Below are 14,286 nucleotides of genomic sequence, written 5' to 3'. Positions count from 1 at the left end.
AGAAATAATGTTGTACACATATCTCTTTCTTACACGTAGCCGTTCGGTTTTACCGTCCCTTTCCTATCAACAGTTTACATGCTGTTTCTTTTTAGCACACTGTAGACATGTCGCTTTGTCTCTTTCTGTTGGGCTTGTTATTGATAATTGGGTAGATGATGTGACCTATCCACAACAGTTTTTTTTTAGTATACATTGTCTCGTCTGCAAACTGTTCAATTTGACTAGACTAAACTGAGCCGGAGATGTACAACGCAAAACAAAAATCAACAGGGATAAAAGTGCAATATTTACGCTGTAGTACATGCGTCCCTGAATCACGGTTCCTAGGACGACCTAGACAGCACGTCTAGGTCTAAAATAACATTCTAGAACTAAATTGATACGTATCTGTCGATGATACCGATATGTATTGTAGGGCCGCAGCTTTCGCTCGGTTTCCCGCCATTCTCAAATAACCTTGGAGCGATCTCTGACGCCCACTGCCTACGTAATGTTACACAATAACATGTTTATTTACTTCGAAATAGAAATCACGTATTTTTGCATAAGCGGGTGTTAGGAGACTTTGAACCGAGCTCTTAATTTTCCATCATTTATTTCGGGTTGGTTTCGTAGTAAGCAGTTAATTGGCACTGACCTATATTCTGTGGAGTGGTAACAGAATATTAGGCACAATATTATAAACAGTCATCACGCTATGCGCTATGAGAGCACGGCAACATGACGTGAACGGGTTCTTAGCTTTGAAATGTCCGTTTATCTACTCATACTATACCTAGGGTTTCTAACTATCTAAGTACCTAATTACCTATATCTACGAGTAGGTACTTAAGTCTTTTCATATAGGGCAGATAGGTACCTACCTACCTGGTGCCTACCACATTTTCTACATAATATTACACGAAAATAGGGTAGGTATAGGTACATGAACCAAGACCTTATGGAATCCCAATCTATCTGGTGCCTAGGCAGAGGTGGTTGAAGTGTCTTCTAGCAAAAGTAATAAAAGGGAAAATAATCATAACCGATCATTTTAACCATGTAAAATGAAGCTAATAAAAAGCGTGTAAAATAAATAGGTGAATAGGTACATAATATGTATTTATCATCACTCGATTTGTTATTCCTTTTGCGTTCTTTGTTGGCACGCGCCGGTCGCCATAGTGATGTTCTTGAGAAATATACAGACAAGCTTATTCATATCTTATTAGCACGGACTAGTAGGTAGGTACCTATAATGTAGTTCTGTATGTCATATCAGGACTGGACATGGCTACATTGAGATATAAGGATACATTTTTAACCAACTTGACAAAAAGGCTGTTATTTTTTTAGAGTTTACAGATTATCACAAGATTATGTGAGAAATGGCGGCAAATAGTACAAAGAGCTCTGTAAAAAATGGAGGATTAAAAAAATAAAATTCCTTATAAACGAAGCCACGTTTTGGCTTATACAAGCTTACTATCATTAGTTTTAACGTGTGAAATACTTGAGGGAATATTTTGGCAACAGTATTGAACTGTTACAAACGAAAACAGAGCCCAGCGATTGTGAAGCTAATTATACCTTGTTTTTCCTTTCATTGCTATTGGGTGAAAATAAAACAACGTTTTCATACAAATCAATTATTTTATTCCACTTTTTTACGGATGTAATCAGTTTATAAGATCAGTTGGTATGTACAATGTAAAGTTGAGTTATTTTGAAGTATAGTCAAAACTTTTTATGTACAAGTTGATTTAATGTGGCAATAAGAGTATACATATACATTCGGGATTTATCATGGCAACTTCGTAGAAAATATTATTTCACTAGGAAATAAATTGAGCTATTCCCGTTTATTAAAAGTAATAAATACACTTATTATAAAAGTGAAGTTGTGAACAATAATTCTTGAGCATTCACTAAGCTAATTCTTTTGATGTTTAAATCTATTTTCATCAGCTTAGCCGCCAAATTATCTTAAGCCTATAAAACTATTTCATATCTCAACCTCCATAGTTCGAGATAGGTTATCTATCCTTTTTCTTACTTTTAGACTTTTTCTTATGTTTAGATTTGTGTTTTTTAGATTTCTTCTTTTTATGTTTCTTAGTACTAACTTCATTGATGTCTACCCACGAATCTTCACTTGATGACGAATTTATATCAATAGTTTCTTTTGCATTATTTTGTGTTTCAGATTGTAACCTCTTTTGTAGATTTTCGGGTATTTTTGGTCCGTACATTGCTTCATCATCTTTAGACTGTGTATTTTCAACTTTATTAGAAATATTTTCAACCTTTTTGCTCGAATCTTCTTTAGGTTTAGTTACATCGTCTTTTCTTCGCCACGAATTAAGTTCATCAAAGTCTATATTAGCAAAAATCCCGCGCGGCGGCGACGTATTTCTTTCAACGTTTTTAGGCTTATCTATGAAGTCACTGGCTTCATTATTTTTACTTTTATCTTCATTATCAATTTCCTCTTCACTATCGCTAAGGAAAATAGACTTATAAAGGTCCATTTTATCGAATTGATTTATTGTATCTGTCACTTCTGCGCCTTGATCTTTGGTCTTTTCTGATTCTTTTAAAAACAATTCTGCTACTGTCATTCTTTTACTGAATCCTGGGGTTTGATCACTTTGTTTATTCAAACCTTTACTTTGGTCAGTATTTTGGTCCGTTTGTTTATTTACCTGATCAGTTTTTTGAGCTGGTGGGTCGTTTTTAGGTAGAATGCTGGTGGTCAAAGATTTGGAGCCACTGAACTTGGTCTGCTCTTTGGCGAAACTGTCCTTGTCGTGAACTGAAGACTCTAAGTATGAGAATATTGAGTACGACACCTTTGGACGGTCTTCCTTTTTCTGGTCGGGTCTGTGAACAAGAGAGATAAGTTATTTTAATAAAAATTTGAAGGAAAAGGAAATTTTATTTCGACCGTATAAATTAATGTGAATATCCTGTAAATCTCTCAGCCAGTTTGAAACCGCCACTATACTTTATTTAAATACATAGAACAAGAACAAATTGCATGTCTTGGCCACGAGGGCCCGAGGTCACCAAGACGTCTCCTGGTAAGTCATTACCCCGTAGTAGACCGTATACCTCTTGGTTATCTGCTTCTATCTGTTAGATAACTATAGTTTACATGTAATAGAATAATTATATCTTACCTAGCGCCACCTATCTCAGGCACATTGAACCTCTTGGCCACAAGAGACTCAGGTCGCCAAGTCGTCTCTTGGCGAGTCATGAGGCCGTATACTCCTTGCTTGGCTGCCTCTATCTGCCAGATAGTTATAGTCTATTCTATATGTAGTAAAATAATTATACCTTTCCTAGCGCCACCTATCTCGGGCACATTGAACCTCTTGGCCACAAGGGACTCAGGTCGCCAAGTCGACTCTTGGCGAGTCATGAGACCGTATACTCCTTGCTTAACTGCCTCTCTGTTAGATAACTATAGTCTATATAATGTAATAGAATAATTATATCTTACCTAGCGCCGCCTATCTCAGGCACATTGAACCTCTTGGCCACAAGAGACTCAGGTCGCCAAGTCGACTCTTGGCGAGTCATGAGGCCGTATACTCCTTGCTTGGCTGCCTCTATTTGTTAGATAGCTATAGTCTACATGGAATATAATAATTATATCTTACCTAGCGCCACCTATCTCAGGCACATTGAACCTCTTGGCCACAAGAGACTCAGGTCGCCAAGTCGTCTCTTGGCGAGTCATGAGGCCGTATACTCCTTGCTTAGCTGCCTCTATCTGTTCTTTGGTGGCCAAGCCGTGGTTTGCAGAACTCTTGGCCACGGCACATAAGGGATTTAGAGCTTCGTCGGGCTCTGCTGCGTGAGTGAATCTGAAACATTTAATATAAAGAATTAAGATACATACAACTAGTGAGGAACTCATTCCAATGTAGATTAATGTAGTCATAATTAATGTACAATTTAATTTAAATCAAATTCAAATGATAATTTAATCACTGGGTTGGAGCTGCACTGTTTCGTGCCGTACATATGTGCCAAGACCTTAAAACTAGCCGTGTAAGCTCGTTTTAGCACGCTTTTGCAAGATTAAACATAACTTTACCATTATAATGTGTAAAATGATCTCTTTTATTTTGATTGATTTAAAAAATAAGTAAATGTCAGTTAAGTTGTCAAATGTAAGAATTAACAAAGATTAAAGATTTCATGGAAAACAATTTTTCTCCAAGCAGCGACCACATATCTTAAAAAAATTGTAGTACATTTTTTCACATATACAAAGCTTAAACTGTTCGTAAGTGAGATAAAAGTCTATCAAATAAAAATGTCCACTCACCTATCCCCCATAATCCCGCTCAAAGGCTTATACAACTTAGCCGCCTGCTCAAACTCGACCAACTCCCTCTCTCTCTCCCACTCCTGCAGCTTATCCATCTCCCCTCCTCCTCCCACCACGCCATTATTCTTCACATATTCTTCATACCTTCTCTGTTTCTCAGGGTTGCCAGCAAAAGGCTTGAAAACTTTTACTATGTCTTTACCAGAGTCTTTAATAGGTATGTAGTCTAGTGGTTTATCATCTGTGTACGTGACAAAGTTGACGTTTCGTCCAAGGAGTTTAGTTATCGCGTCGTTTGGCTGTGTGGGTGTGGGTGAAGGTGTATGTATAGGTTCTGTGTTTGTTGGTGTGGGTAAGGGTGTTTCTCCGAGTAACTCGCCGCGGGCTTTTGCTGATAATTCGTGGCGGCCTAGTCCTGAAAAGAATACGAGTAATATTTTAGTGGGGTTTTGTGTAATTTATAATATTTGTAGTGGGTGGGCTCCAAAGAAGGCGTATGAGGGCGGAGCTAGCAACGTTCCTGGTCCCCCGAACACCCGCATATTTTCGCGCTACTTTTTCGAAGATTTTCCGGTATGCCACCTCCACTATTTGTATTCATGGTACAAAGGTACGGGACGTAGGTACTTGGTAGCTTTCACGAAACCTACATAAATGGCTCCATTTTCACCTATATAAGAATCCCTATATCCCTTGGTCACGCCATCACGTGTTAACGGCTGCCCGATTAAGCTGAAAATTAGAGGGGAGGTAGCTCAGACCCGGGAGAAGGATTTAGGACACCATCCATTTTTGTCACCATCCAGCTGCGGGTAGCAGTTATCTCGGGACGCAGGTGAAACCGCGAGCGGGTGCTAGTAAGATATAATATAGTGATTCTTTACCTTGATCCCTAGGCTGGTGCGAGGTGGGTTCGAACCTGGACCTTCTCGCGCCGGCTACCGCGGGCACGTAGTCTCGCGGCAGCGCCGGCGCAGGGTATGAAGGTACGGGGGGTAACGGCTTGGAAGCTTTCACGAAACCTTGTAGTACCTGGATGAATGGAGAATTTGGTTTTGAAGTATAGTTATGATTTTTGATGTTTGAAAAGGATAATATTGCTTTTTTTCAGTTAAAATCGGGTTTAGCCGACTTCCAAAAAAGGAGGAGATCCTCAATTCGACTGGTTGTTCTTTTAAAGTAAATTTTTTGACAGTAAAAAGTAGCCTATATATATCTAACATACAAGTAAACCTGCAAGTGCTATTAAAATTCATTCAGTACTTTTAGCATGAGAAAGAGTAACAAACATCTCTCTTATCCCAATTTTATTTGGGGTCGGAAAACTTTCACATTTACAATATAACGTATAGATAAATAATTAACCCCACTTACATGACCACTCTTATCCTGCACACTCTTCTTCTTGGTACTATCTTTATCAGGTCCTCCGATAGCGAAGTCGTAATGTGACATGTCTTCAGTGCCGTATATGTCTTCATCATCAGCCTCGAACGCGCCCACGCCGAACGCTTGGCCGCGGATTGATACCTGGACAGTTATTTAGTGTAGATTATATTGAGTTTAATTGTTTGGGGTTTTATATGTGTTTAGGGCGAGTATTTTAAGCATTTGGGTAAAAAGAAGCGTAAATCCTGTCTAGATGGATTATCTAATAATGAAAGATTTTTTTAAAGCAGTCCTGTATTTCCAGAGATTAGAGCGCAGCGCGAGTAAAAAGAAGTCTATAGCTTTCCTAGATAACTAACGAGAAAACTGTAATAACTTTTTAAATTGGACCGGTACGTCTTGAGATTGGCAAGCAAAAAACAGGTTTTGATGAGTCAAGAAACGAAATTTTAGACAGTAACCATTCATATTTTTCGCAAACATCGATTCTTTATGAAAGTTTCAACAAAGGTGTAAGCAAGAGTGATTCGAGAAGAGGCTTTTACCCTGCCGTGGGACATCAAAAAGACAGATGATGATCATGAAAAACTCCACATTCACATTATACATATATATGCATTGAGCACAGCAAAAATGAACTCACCCGTTTCCCCTTATCCTTCATAACCAAATGACTTCTAGAAGATCCTGCCTCACTTCCATACTCTCCCACTAAGTTCCCAAGCACGGAATGTCGACTGAGCCCCGAGTAGCCGAGCCCGAAGCGATCGTTCTTGCGGTGTAAGATATAAGGCTCATAGTCGTCTGGCGCGAAGAGAGTGTCGAAATCAAATTCGGAGTCTGAACTTGATTGTGATTCTTCGTCTTGTTGGTCTGTGTTCTGAAATTAATCGGAATGGAAGAATGTTATAGTAGCAAGACATTTGACAAAGATAAATGCTAAGCTAATAAAATACTACTCACAGGGCCGATTTTTCAATCACCGTTTTGACAGCTTTTGTACCTGTAGAAAATATGTCAAACAGCCATACTTATTGCTTCGATAGATGGTCGACCCCAAAATAGTTCCGGAAATGGCAGAAGAACACCTTATTTTGAAGATTTTGGAGACATTGTAAAATTTTCGTCAGTCCCCTGTCCTGTATATATTACCTGTCGCAAATCTAGCGGTATATAACACCCGTTGACCTTGTGTTGGTCCCTCACTTTGGCCTTGTCCCTCTTGCTGAGTCTCTCGCCAGTCCCCTGTTCCTCTCGCCAACCCATTGCGCTTAGCATGTATACTAACGACCTACACATTCATTAGTGTATATTTTACCTGTCTCATATCCTGCGGTATATAGCACCCGTAGACCTTGTGTTGGTCCCTCGCTTTGGCCTTGTCCCTCTTGCTGAGTCTCTCGCCAGTCCCCTGTCCCTCCCGCCAGCCCATAGCGCGGAGCATGCATACTAACGACCTTGTTATATTCATTAATATGTATAAGTTACCTGTCTCATATCCGGCGGTATATAGCAGCCGTAGACTTTATGTTGGTCCCTCGCTTTGGCCTTGTCCCTCTTGCCGAGTCTCTCGCCAGTCCCCTGTCCCTCTCGCCAGCCCATAACGCGGAGCATGCATACTAACGACCTTGTTATATTGATAAGTATGTAGGTATATGTTACCTGTCTCATATCCGGCGGTATATAACACCCGTAGACCTTGTGTTGGTCCCTCGCTTTGGCCTTGTCCCTTTTGCTGAGTCTCTCGTCAGTCCCCTGTCCCTCTCGCCAGCCCATAGCGCATACTAACGACCTTGTTATATTCATTAATATGTATATGTTACCTGTCTCATATCCGGCGGTATATAACAGCCGTAGACCTTGTGTTGGTCCCTCGCTTTGGCCTTGTCCCTCTTGCTCAGTCTCTCGCCAGTCCCCTGGCCCTCTCGCCAGCCCATAGCGCGGAGCATGCGCACTGCGGCCGTCTCGTGAACTGCCCTGACCAGTTGCTGGAGTACTGGCTCACCTGCGAAAATATAGTAGAAATTTAAATAATTGGATGGAGCTCTTCTCATATAGAGAAGTAATGATATTTTATCACCACGCTTGCTCAAAGGGGATTGGTCATTTGATGGAGTTGGGTGCTGTGAAATACGGTGAATATCCGATTACTAAAAAGGGTAGTTTTATTCATTATGGCGACCTCTATGGCGCAATGGTCACCATGCCGGACTGCCGAACCTGAGGTCCCGGGTTCGATTCCCGGCTCGGTCGACATTTGTGTGATGAGCATGATTGTTAGCCGTGGTCTGGGTGTTACAATATGTATTTATAAATATGTATATATGTAGCTATATGTAGTCTATCAGTTGTGTTAGCACCCATAACACAAGTTAATTAATAACTTACCATGGGGCTAACCGACCGTGTGTGAAAAGGTGTCCCGACATTATTTATTTATTTATTTTATTATAGTTTTTGTTATAGTAAACGCAGTTTTTTTATATTGTTTTAATGCTCCTAATGAATTGTAAGTAGATAATAAGATTCAACTCATCTAAATTGTAAGAAATGGGTCTTATTTTATATCATGCATGCCTACCTCACTGCGGTTTACTTCGCTCACGAAGTCTTCGTGCCTGGTCCTGTAGGTACACATGCAGTGATACTGACCAGGTATAGGTCCGTCGTGGTAGTGAGCGCGGCGCCGCTTGTGTCCGGAGAACTCGCTGTGTGTGCCCATGTGGCGCGGGGCGATGCCGAACTCGCCGCGGTCTTCTTCGTCCATGAAATCTTCGGGCCGTTGATTCTAAATGCATAAGGAACGAAATGAGAATTGAACGTAAATAACATAGACGTTTGCAAACACCTGATAGCTTCTTGAACAAAACTTATTTTGGAGTCAGCACATGGTTTTCATAGCACCCGTCATTACATAAGTTTTATAAGTTAAGAATGTGACATGCACGTGCACATCGATCGAATGTTTTTTTGGCGAATTGATCGAAATTTTGGCTTTAATAAGTTATGGTTGAAAATCAAGATTGTAAGGCTGTGTACAAACCAAACTGACTGCCAGCCGCTGAACGTGAGCGTGAGTGATGTTACGCAGTGAATTGTATTTCCATACATATTCACTTTTTCGTTCAAATTCAACCGACGATATGTTATGCGTAATATACATACAGGCTGACATTCGGCGGCTGACAGTCAGTTTAGTTCGCAGCCTTCAACTAAACTATAAAAAACTCACAGAAAACATAGCCTTCTCCGAACGGGAGCTTTTAAAGCTACTCGGGGTCCATCCCTCCTGAGAGCCCACAGTGTTCCCAAAGCCGGCCGAGAAGCCCCCGGTGAAGGCCCCGTGGAACCGTCTCCGCCCGTGCTCGTCCACTGCATACTGGTCCGGAGCCTGTTGGAACTTGCGCTTCGATGGCACTTCATCTGGGATTAATAAGGTTTTTATTAAGAAAAATAACTGGTAAAATGTAATTGTAGAAATCATTTGAGGTTTTTACCAGACTGCCAAGGCACCTTTTTTTTTAACTGCGTCAAAAATCATCAAATGACGCGACGCGAGAGGTCGCCGCCACCTAAAGCCTCGCCGAGGACCCGGCGTGCCCTTCCCACGCAGGGCACTCCTGGACTGTGTGGTCCACCGTGTCCTCGGGGCTACCGCCAAGGCACCTTGTGTGCATGTCATCTTTATTATTTCATCATTAATGAAATCTCTCAGTAAATCATGTTGGAAAATGTGGTTATAGAGCATTTCTCACATACTATTACTTGGTAATAAAAGATGATACCTACCTACAAAACTTTTCTTTGATTGTGTGAAAGTAGATATGGTAAGAAAGAATGTTACTTGTGAGATGACGGCAGATAGAAGAGTATGGAAGGAGAAAACATGCTACTCCGACCCCAAATAAAATTGGGATAAGGGCAGGAGGATGATGATGGACCTACAAAACTTTTCTGTTCTGGGCATCTCATCAAAAAAGGGTTCCTTACTTTAAATGGAAGTAACAACAGGGAGGACCAAATAAACTTGGTTATCGAAAATAAAACATATTTTATAGAAAACTATCTTTAATACTCAGATCTCTTAAAAAATAACAATAACTCAGAGGTAGAAAGTTATTAAAATTAAGAGCTAAAAGGTTAACAAACTGACCAAATACTTTTATAATTAATAAAAAAACACCTAAAATTAATCAGCCGACAAGCATTTTTGAAAAAAAAAGAAAATGTTACGTACTATTACGACCTTATTTCTAAATCACATTCATATAGAGGTAAGTATCTTAAGCTTACAAATTAGTTTAAACAGGTTGTAATACTAACCACCTAAGTAAAAAAAGAATGATCACGAAATATATTAACTTAAAACAATTGTATGGTTTCTGAATAAATGTTTTTAATATAAATATAAAGAAACTCATTAATTGAGCAAAAACACAACCAATAGTAATATCGAAATTCCTACCAAATGTTGGCTTCCAGTCTAACCGGATACAGCTGAGAACCAGTGTTTTAGGTGGGGCGACTGCCTATCTGACCTCCACAACCCAGATACCCATTGGACAAATAATGTCAAATTAAAATATTGAGAATATGGTATTTGATATGCATTCTTACAACAAAATACATTATCGGTATCAGATCTTAGCACCATAAACTTATAGTAAAATAAATCACAAAAACAATTTAAATACTAAATACGATAAAAATATGGAATACTCAGTGTGTATAGGTTTGTTCCCACTAGTTCTACTGCTCAGTTCTACCATAGAACTAATGATAACTTTTTTGTAGCAAAATGAGGCGTAACAAAAGGTTTGTTCCCACTAGTTCTACTTCTCAGTTCTACGGTAGAACTAATGGGAACTTTTTTCTCACTAGTTCTACTATGAAATAATAATTCTAGTTCTACTATTTTGTTACACCTCATATAGTAGAACTAGTGTGAAAAAAAGTTCCCATTAGTTCTACCGCAGAACTGAGCTATAGTGGGAACGGCTAGTGGGAACAAACCTGTGTATAGGTAGGTACATGAACAGTAACATTAGTACAGTGAATAGTTGATATTTTCTTATAACTTGCCAATGTCTTGTCATGGTAACTTATAATTTTTTTGGTCAAAAAAGGTGGTTGCTTCCTTCCTCCTGATTACCCTTATAATTAATATGGTATCCAATCTGAGAAAGAATAATCCTTATCCACGGGTAGATACCATTTTTGAGAAGGCGGGCTCTTTGCTTCTTGCTTTCTTAACAAACTCTGCCGTAGGTCACCTTCCACTGTCTGGCTATATTGAATACCACAGGTTCTCGAATATTCCGAAGATTCCTTTGTCGAGCCACTTTCACGATCTTGGTATAAAGGAGATGACGGCACGAAACATTTGTCCAAAGATTTACTCCATAAACTTCTTTTTGTAAGACCACTTGGATTCGGTCTACTTTTGCTGGCTGTGACCGGTTTTTTTGTGACTGATTTATTTTTTGGTGGTCTAGGAGCAGACTGGACCCAAAAAGAAACTTTTTGCATTCCCAGATTGACTCTAAAACTTACAAGTCTTAGCGCCTGAAACGATGGCTCGTCTACAGACACAAATAATATGTGTCCATCTTTTTCTTTTTGAAAGTTTATCACATTCCATTTTCTCGTGTCGAGTCCTGGGTTTTGAATTCGGAGTAATTCTAAAGCTGTTGTATTGGTTACGCCATGATGAGTTCGTATAAAAAGGGACAGTATTATTGGCTTCGGCATTTGAATTCCAGGCGTTACAGAAAGTCGCGCTCCAGGCCAGGGCTCTAGTTTCGGAACCTCCCTTTCAAGCCATTTGCGACTTTCGTGATTTTGGCAGGTCATGAGTATACATCCTTGCTTATGCCTCTTACTACTTAAAAACTTTGGGCCCGCGCCTTGTACGCCGATGCGGACTATAGCATCGTTTATGGCCTGATAGACTCGAATCACTTGCTTCTTTGAGATGGGTGTATCATTATGGATAGCAACACGTATTGGTCCCGACTTAGACAGTGCTGCGTCTTCAGTTTCCTCCAAAGGTTGATGCCATTGATGGTCGCGAACTGGCATGGTCTCGCTAACATTAGCAAACTCTTCGTAATCGGCATTTGGACTCGAATCAACGAGATTTCGCGCCTCATAAATTCTAGTTCGTTCTTCATCAAGGTCATATACAATTTTTTTTCTCATTGGATGCGTTTCATTTCTTAACCCCACTCGCGAAGGTCGGTCAAGATCCTCTGGATATTCTAGGTTAACGCAACCAGTCTGAGAATTTTCCTGTGACTTCGAAGCCCTTCCCCAAAAGTTTATATCATGAGAATCATCTCTTTGCCCATGGTTTGTTGGGTGTGATTCGTTGCGGAGACCTATTCGCGAGGGCCGATCAGGCTCCCAGTCATATTGTGATGCATCATCATGAACTGAGGTTTTCTCAACCTTGTAAAGTGGATCACTGAATGGTGAACTGTAACTGTAATCATTGTTGCCATTATGCGTCACTGCTCGTGTTCCATTCTGAATCTTGACCTGCAAGTCATCAGCATCAATATATTTTTGCTGTGGATCCTGTTCAAATAAGTAATTGGAAGCACAATCCATTGGAGATCCATTGCGTTCTCTCGGTGGAGAATGTTGTCTTTGCCAATAGTTGGGCTCTTTCCTAGAAGTTTTTGTGATCTTGTAAGGTGGTTCCCAATCAGGTACAACATCGCTGAGGCTTCTTCGGCGCGATGGGCCAGCAGCTGAAGAATACTTCATTGCACTTAAGTACTCTTCCTCGTCCTCATTTGGAAAGCGTCTCTTTGCATTTCTCTCGTTCATATCCCAGTAATTCAGTACTGTTTCACTGGTTGGTAAGGTTTGTTGAGCAAAATTATTTGTACATCCTTGATTGATAAGATATTCTCTAGAGAAATAATCTTCTGGTGGTGGATACTGTTGCTTTGCGTTCAAAGCTTTTCTCTTCTTTTTGTTTTTCTTTCTTTTCTTTGCAGAAGTTACAGGCGGTCCTTGTGCTTGGCTGTTCGCAGCCCAAGGTCTTTTTCTTTGACCTGGCTGAGTTTTGGTTTGCGACATGGTGCTGGTGAAATCTGGGAGTAAAAGAAAAATCTTGAATGGTTCATGTGTTTCTTGTCCATTTCAATACTTATTTAATTGTCAGTTTTATTTATACAAAAAACAATTGTTTATATTTGATGGAAAAATCCTTGTTACAGTTGTCAGACATCAATACTTCTGTAGAATTTGAGATAAATGGAGATCCAAGGTAACATTGAACATATTGTAGTGGCATGCTTTATTTCAATTATTTTGGTTTAAATGGTTATAAATATTATTGATCTTTCACAACACTAAAAACACTTTTAATCTAATATTTATGTCACTTGAAAAAGTATTAACTTCAAAATTATTATTCACTTAAAAATATTATGGGTATTATGTACTATTGAATGGATTTAGATGAAATATTGCTTGAACTTTTATCTGTGTTTGGCAAGCTGAGGGTGCAGGTGAAACCAAATATTACAACTACAACAATGAAAAAGTATATAATGGAGATGGTAAATTGGTAAGCACAAAAGAGGAAGAGGAGATGATGACCTAGAACTAACAGCTCAGCTCCAGTGGAAAAGGGCAGAGTCAGATAGACTTCAGTAAAAGTGTTAGAAGAGGAATTTTCCAAGACACACTGAACTATGGAACATGTAAGGAACTGATTCAAAACTTGGTGTACTATGTGTAACCTTTTAGTTTAGAATAAAAAGGTCTATCAGACCATGGGACTACAGAGATATTTGAAAGATGAACATTGAGGCGAACACACTGCAGCCCTTTTGAAACAACTTTAATGAAATGGTAACACAAAGGTTATTATTATAATTACAAATATCGTGTTACCATTTCATTACAGTTGTCTCAAACTAGTACATTCTGAGATCCCCTGTAGCAGTGTCTATACAAATGTTATTAACACATTATATACTAAGCAGATCCATACTTATTTAGATTCAAATGCAGTTTTAATCACGCCGGTTCATGGCTAACTTGGTGTTATGGGTACATTAGGACCTACTTAGTCGTCTTGGTCAAGTCGTCCTAGACAAAATGCTCAATACACGTGCTCAGCAATTAACCTATTCAGCTAGGTATACAAAGGTTCCTATTATCGTCAAAAACGGAAAAAAGTGTTGGATTTCACGACAATAATAACTGCAATCTTGCATAAAATATAGTTGTGCATTGTATCAGAAAATATTAGCTTACCTTCTTCGTAGGGCTCCAACTGCGTACCGTATCGTACTAAGTTGTCGTCGTCTGAATCGCTCATTGCAGCCGATATTGATGGTATTTGAAAATAATTAGTTATGTAGCGATAAACATAAAATAAAGATACCCGAACTCATGCATAATATGCCGAATTTTATTAATGTCACTGTCAAAGTGCCATTGACACTTGACACTTTGACAGTAACCGTTGACATATATTCTAAGAGCTACCACAGAAGTTCAAATGATTTTTTTCTTGTACTACATAACATCGACTAAAGATCTAATTA

The 14,286-nt window shown here is 39.4% G+C and overlaps 1 protein-coding gene across 1 annotated transcript; it reads right to left on the bottom strand.

The window, feature by feature from the left end:
* Positions 1 to 1,651: 1,651 nt before the first annotated feature.
* Positions 1,652 to 14,171, bottom strand: LOC110383553 (G patch domain-containing protein 1 homolog). The gene is made up of 10 exons (XM_064041482.1): positions 13,994 to 14,171; positions 8,949 to 9,139; positions 8,369 to 8,504; positions 7,540 to 7,721; positions 6,360 to 6,596; positions 5,702 to 5,857; positions 5,212 to 5,359; positions 4,325 to 4,742; positions 3,651 to 3,857; positions 1,652 to 2,865 (listed from the first exon to the last, which is right to left on the bottom strand). The coding sequence occupies exons 1-10, from the start codon at positions 14,055 to 14,057 to the stop codon at positions 2,019 to 2,021; spliced, it is 2,586 nt and encodes an 861-aa protein (XP_063897552.1). The 5' UTR covers positions 14,058 to 14,171; the 3' UTR covers positions 1,652 to 2,018.
* Between the last annotated feature and the right edge of the window lie 115 nt (positions 14,172 to 14,286).

The sequence above is a fragment of the Helicoverpa armigera genome, chromosome 25 (assembly GCF_030705265.1).
Source record: "Helicoverpa armigera isolate CAAS_96S chromosome 25, ASM3070526v1, whole genome shotgun sequence".
NCBI lineage: Eukaryota > Metazoa > Arthropoda > Insecta > Lepidoptera > Noctuidae > Helicoverpa > Helicoverpa armigera.
Note: the sequence above shows the minus strand (reverse complement) of the source record. Positions and strands in the feature narration are given on the sequence as shown.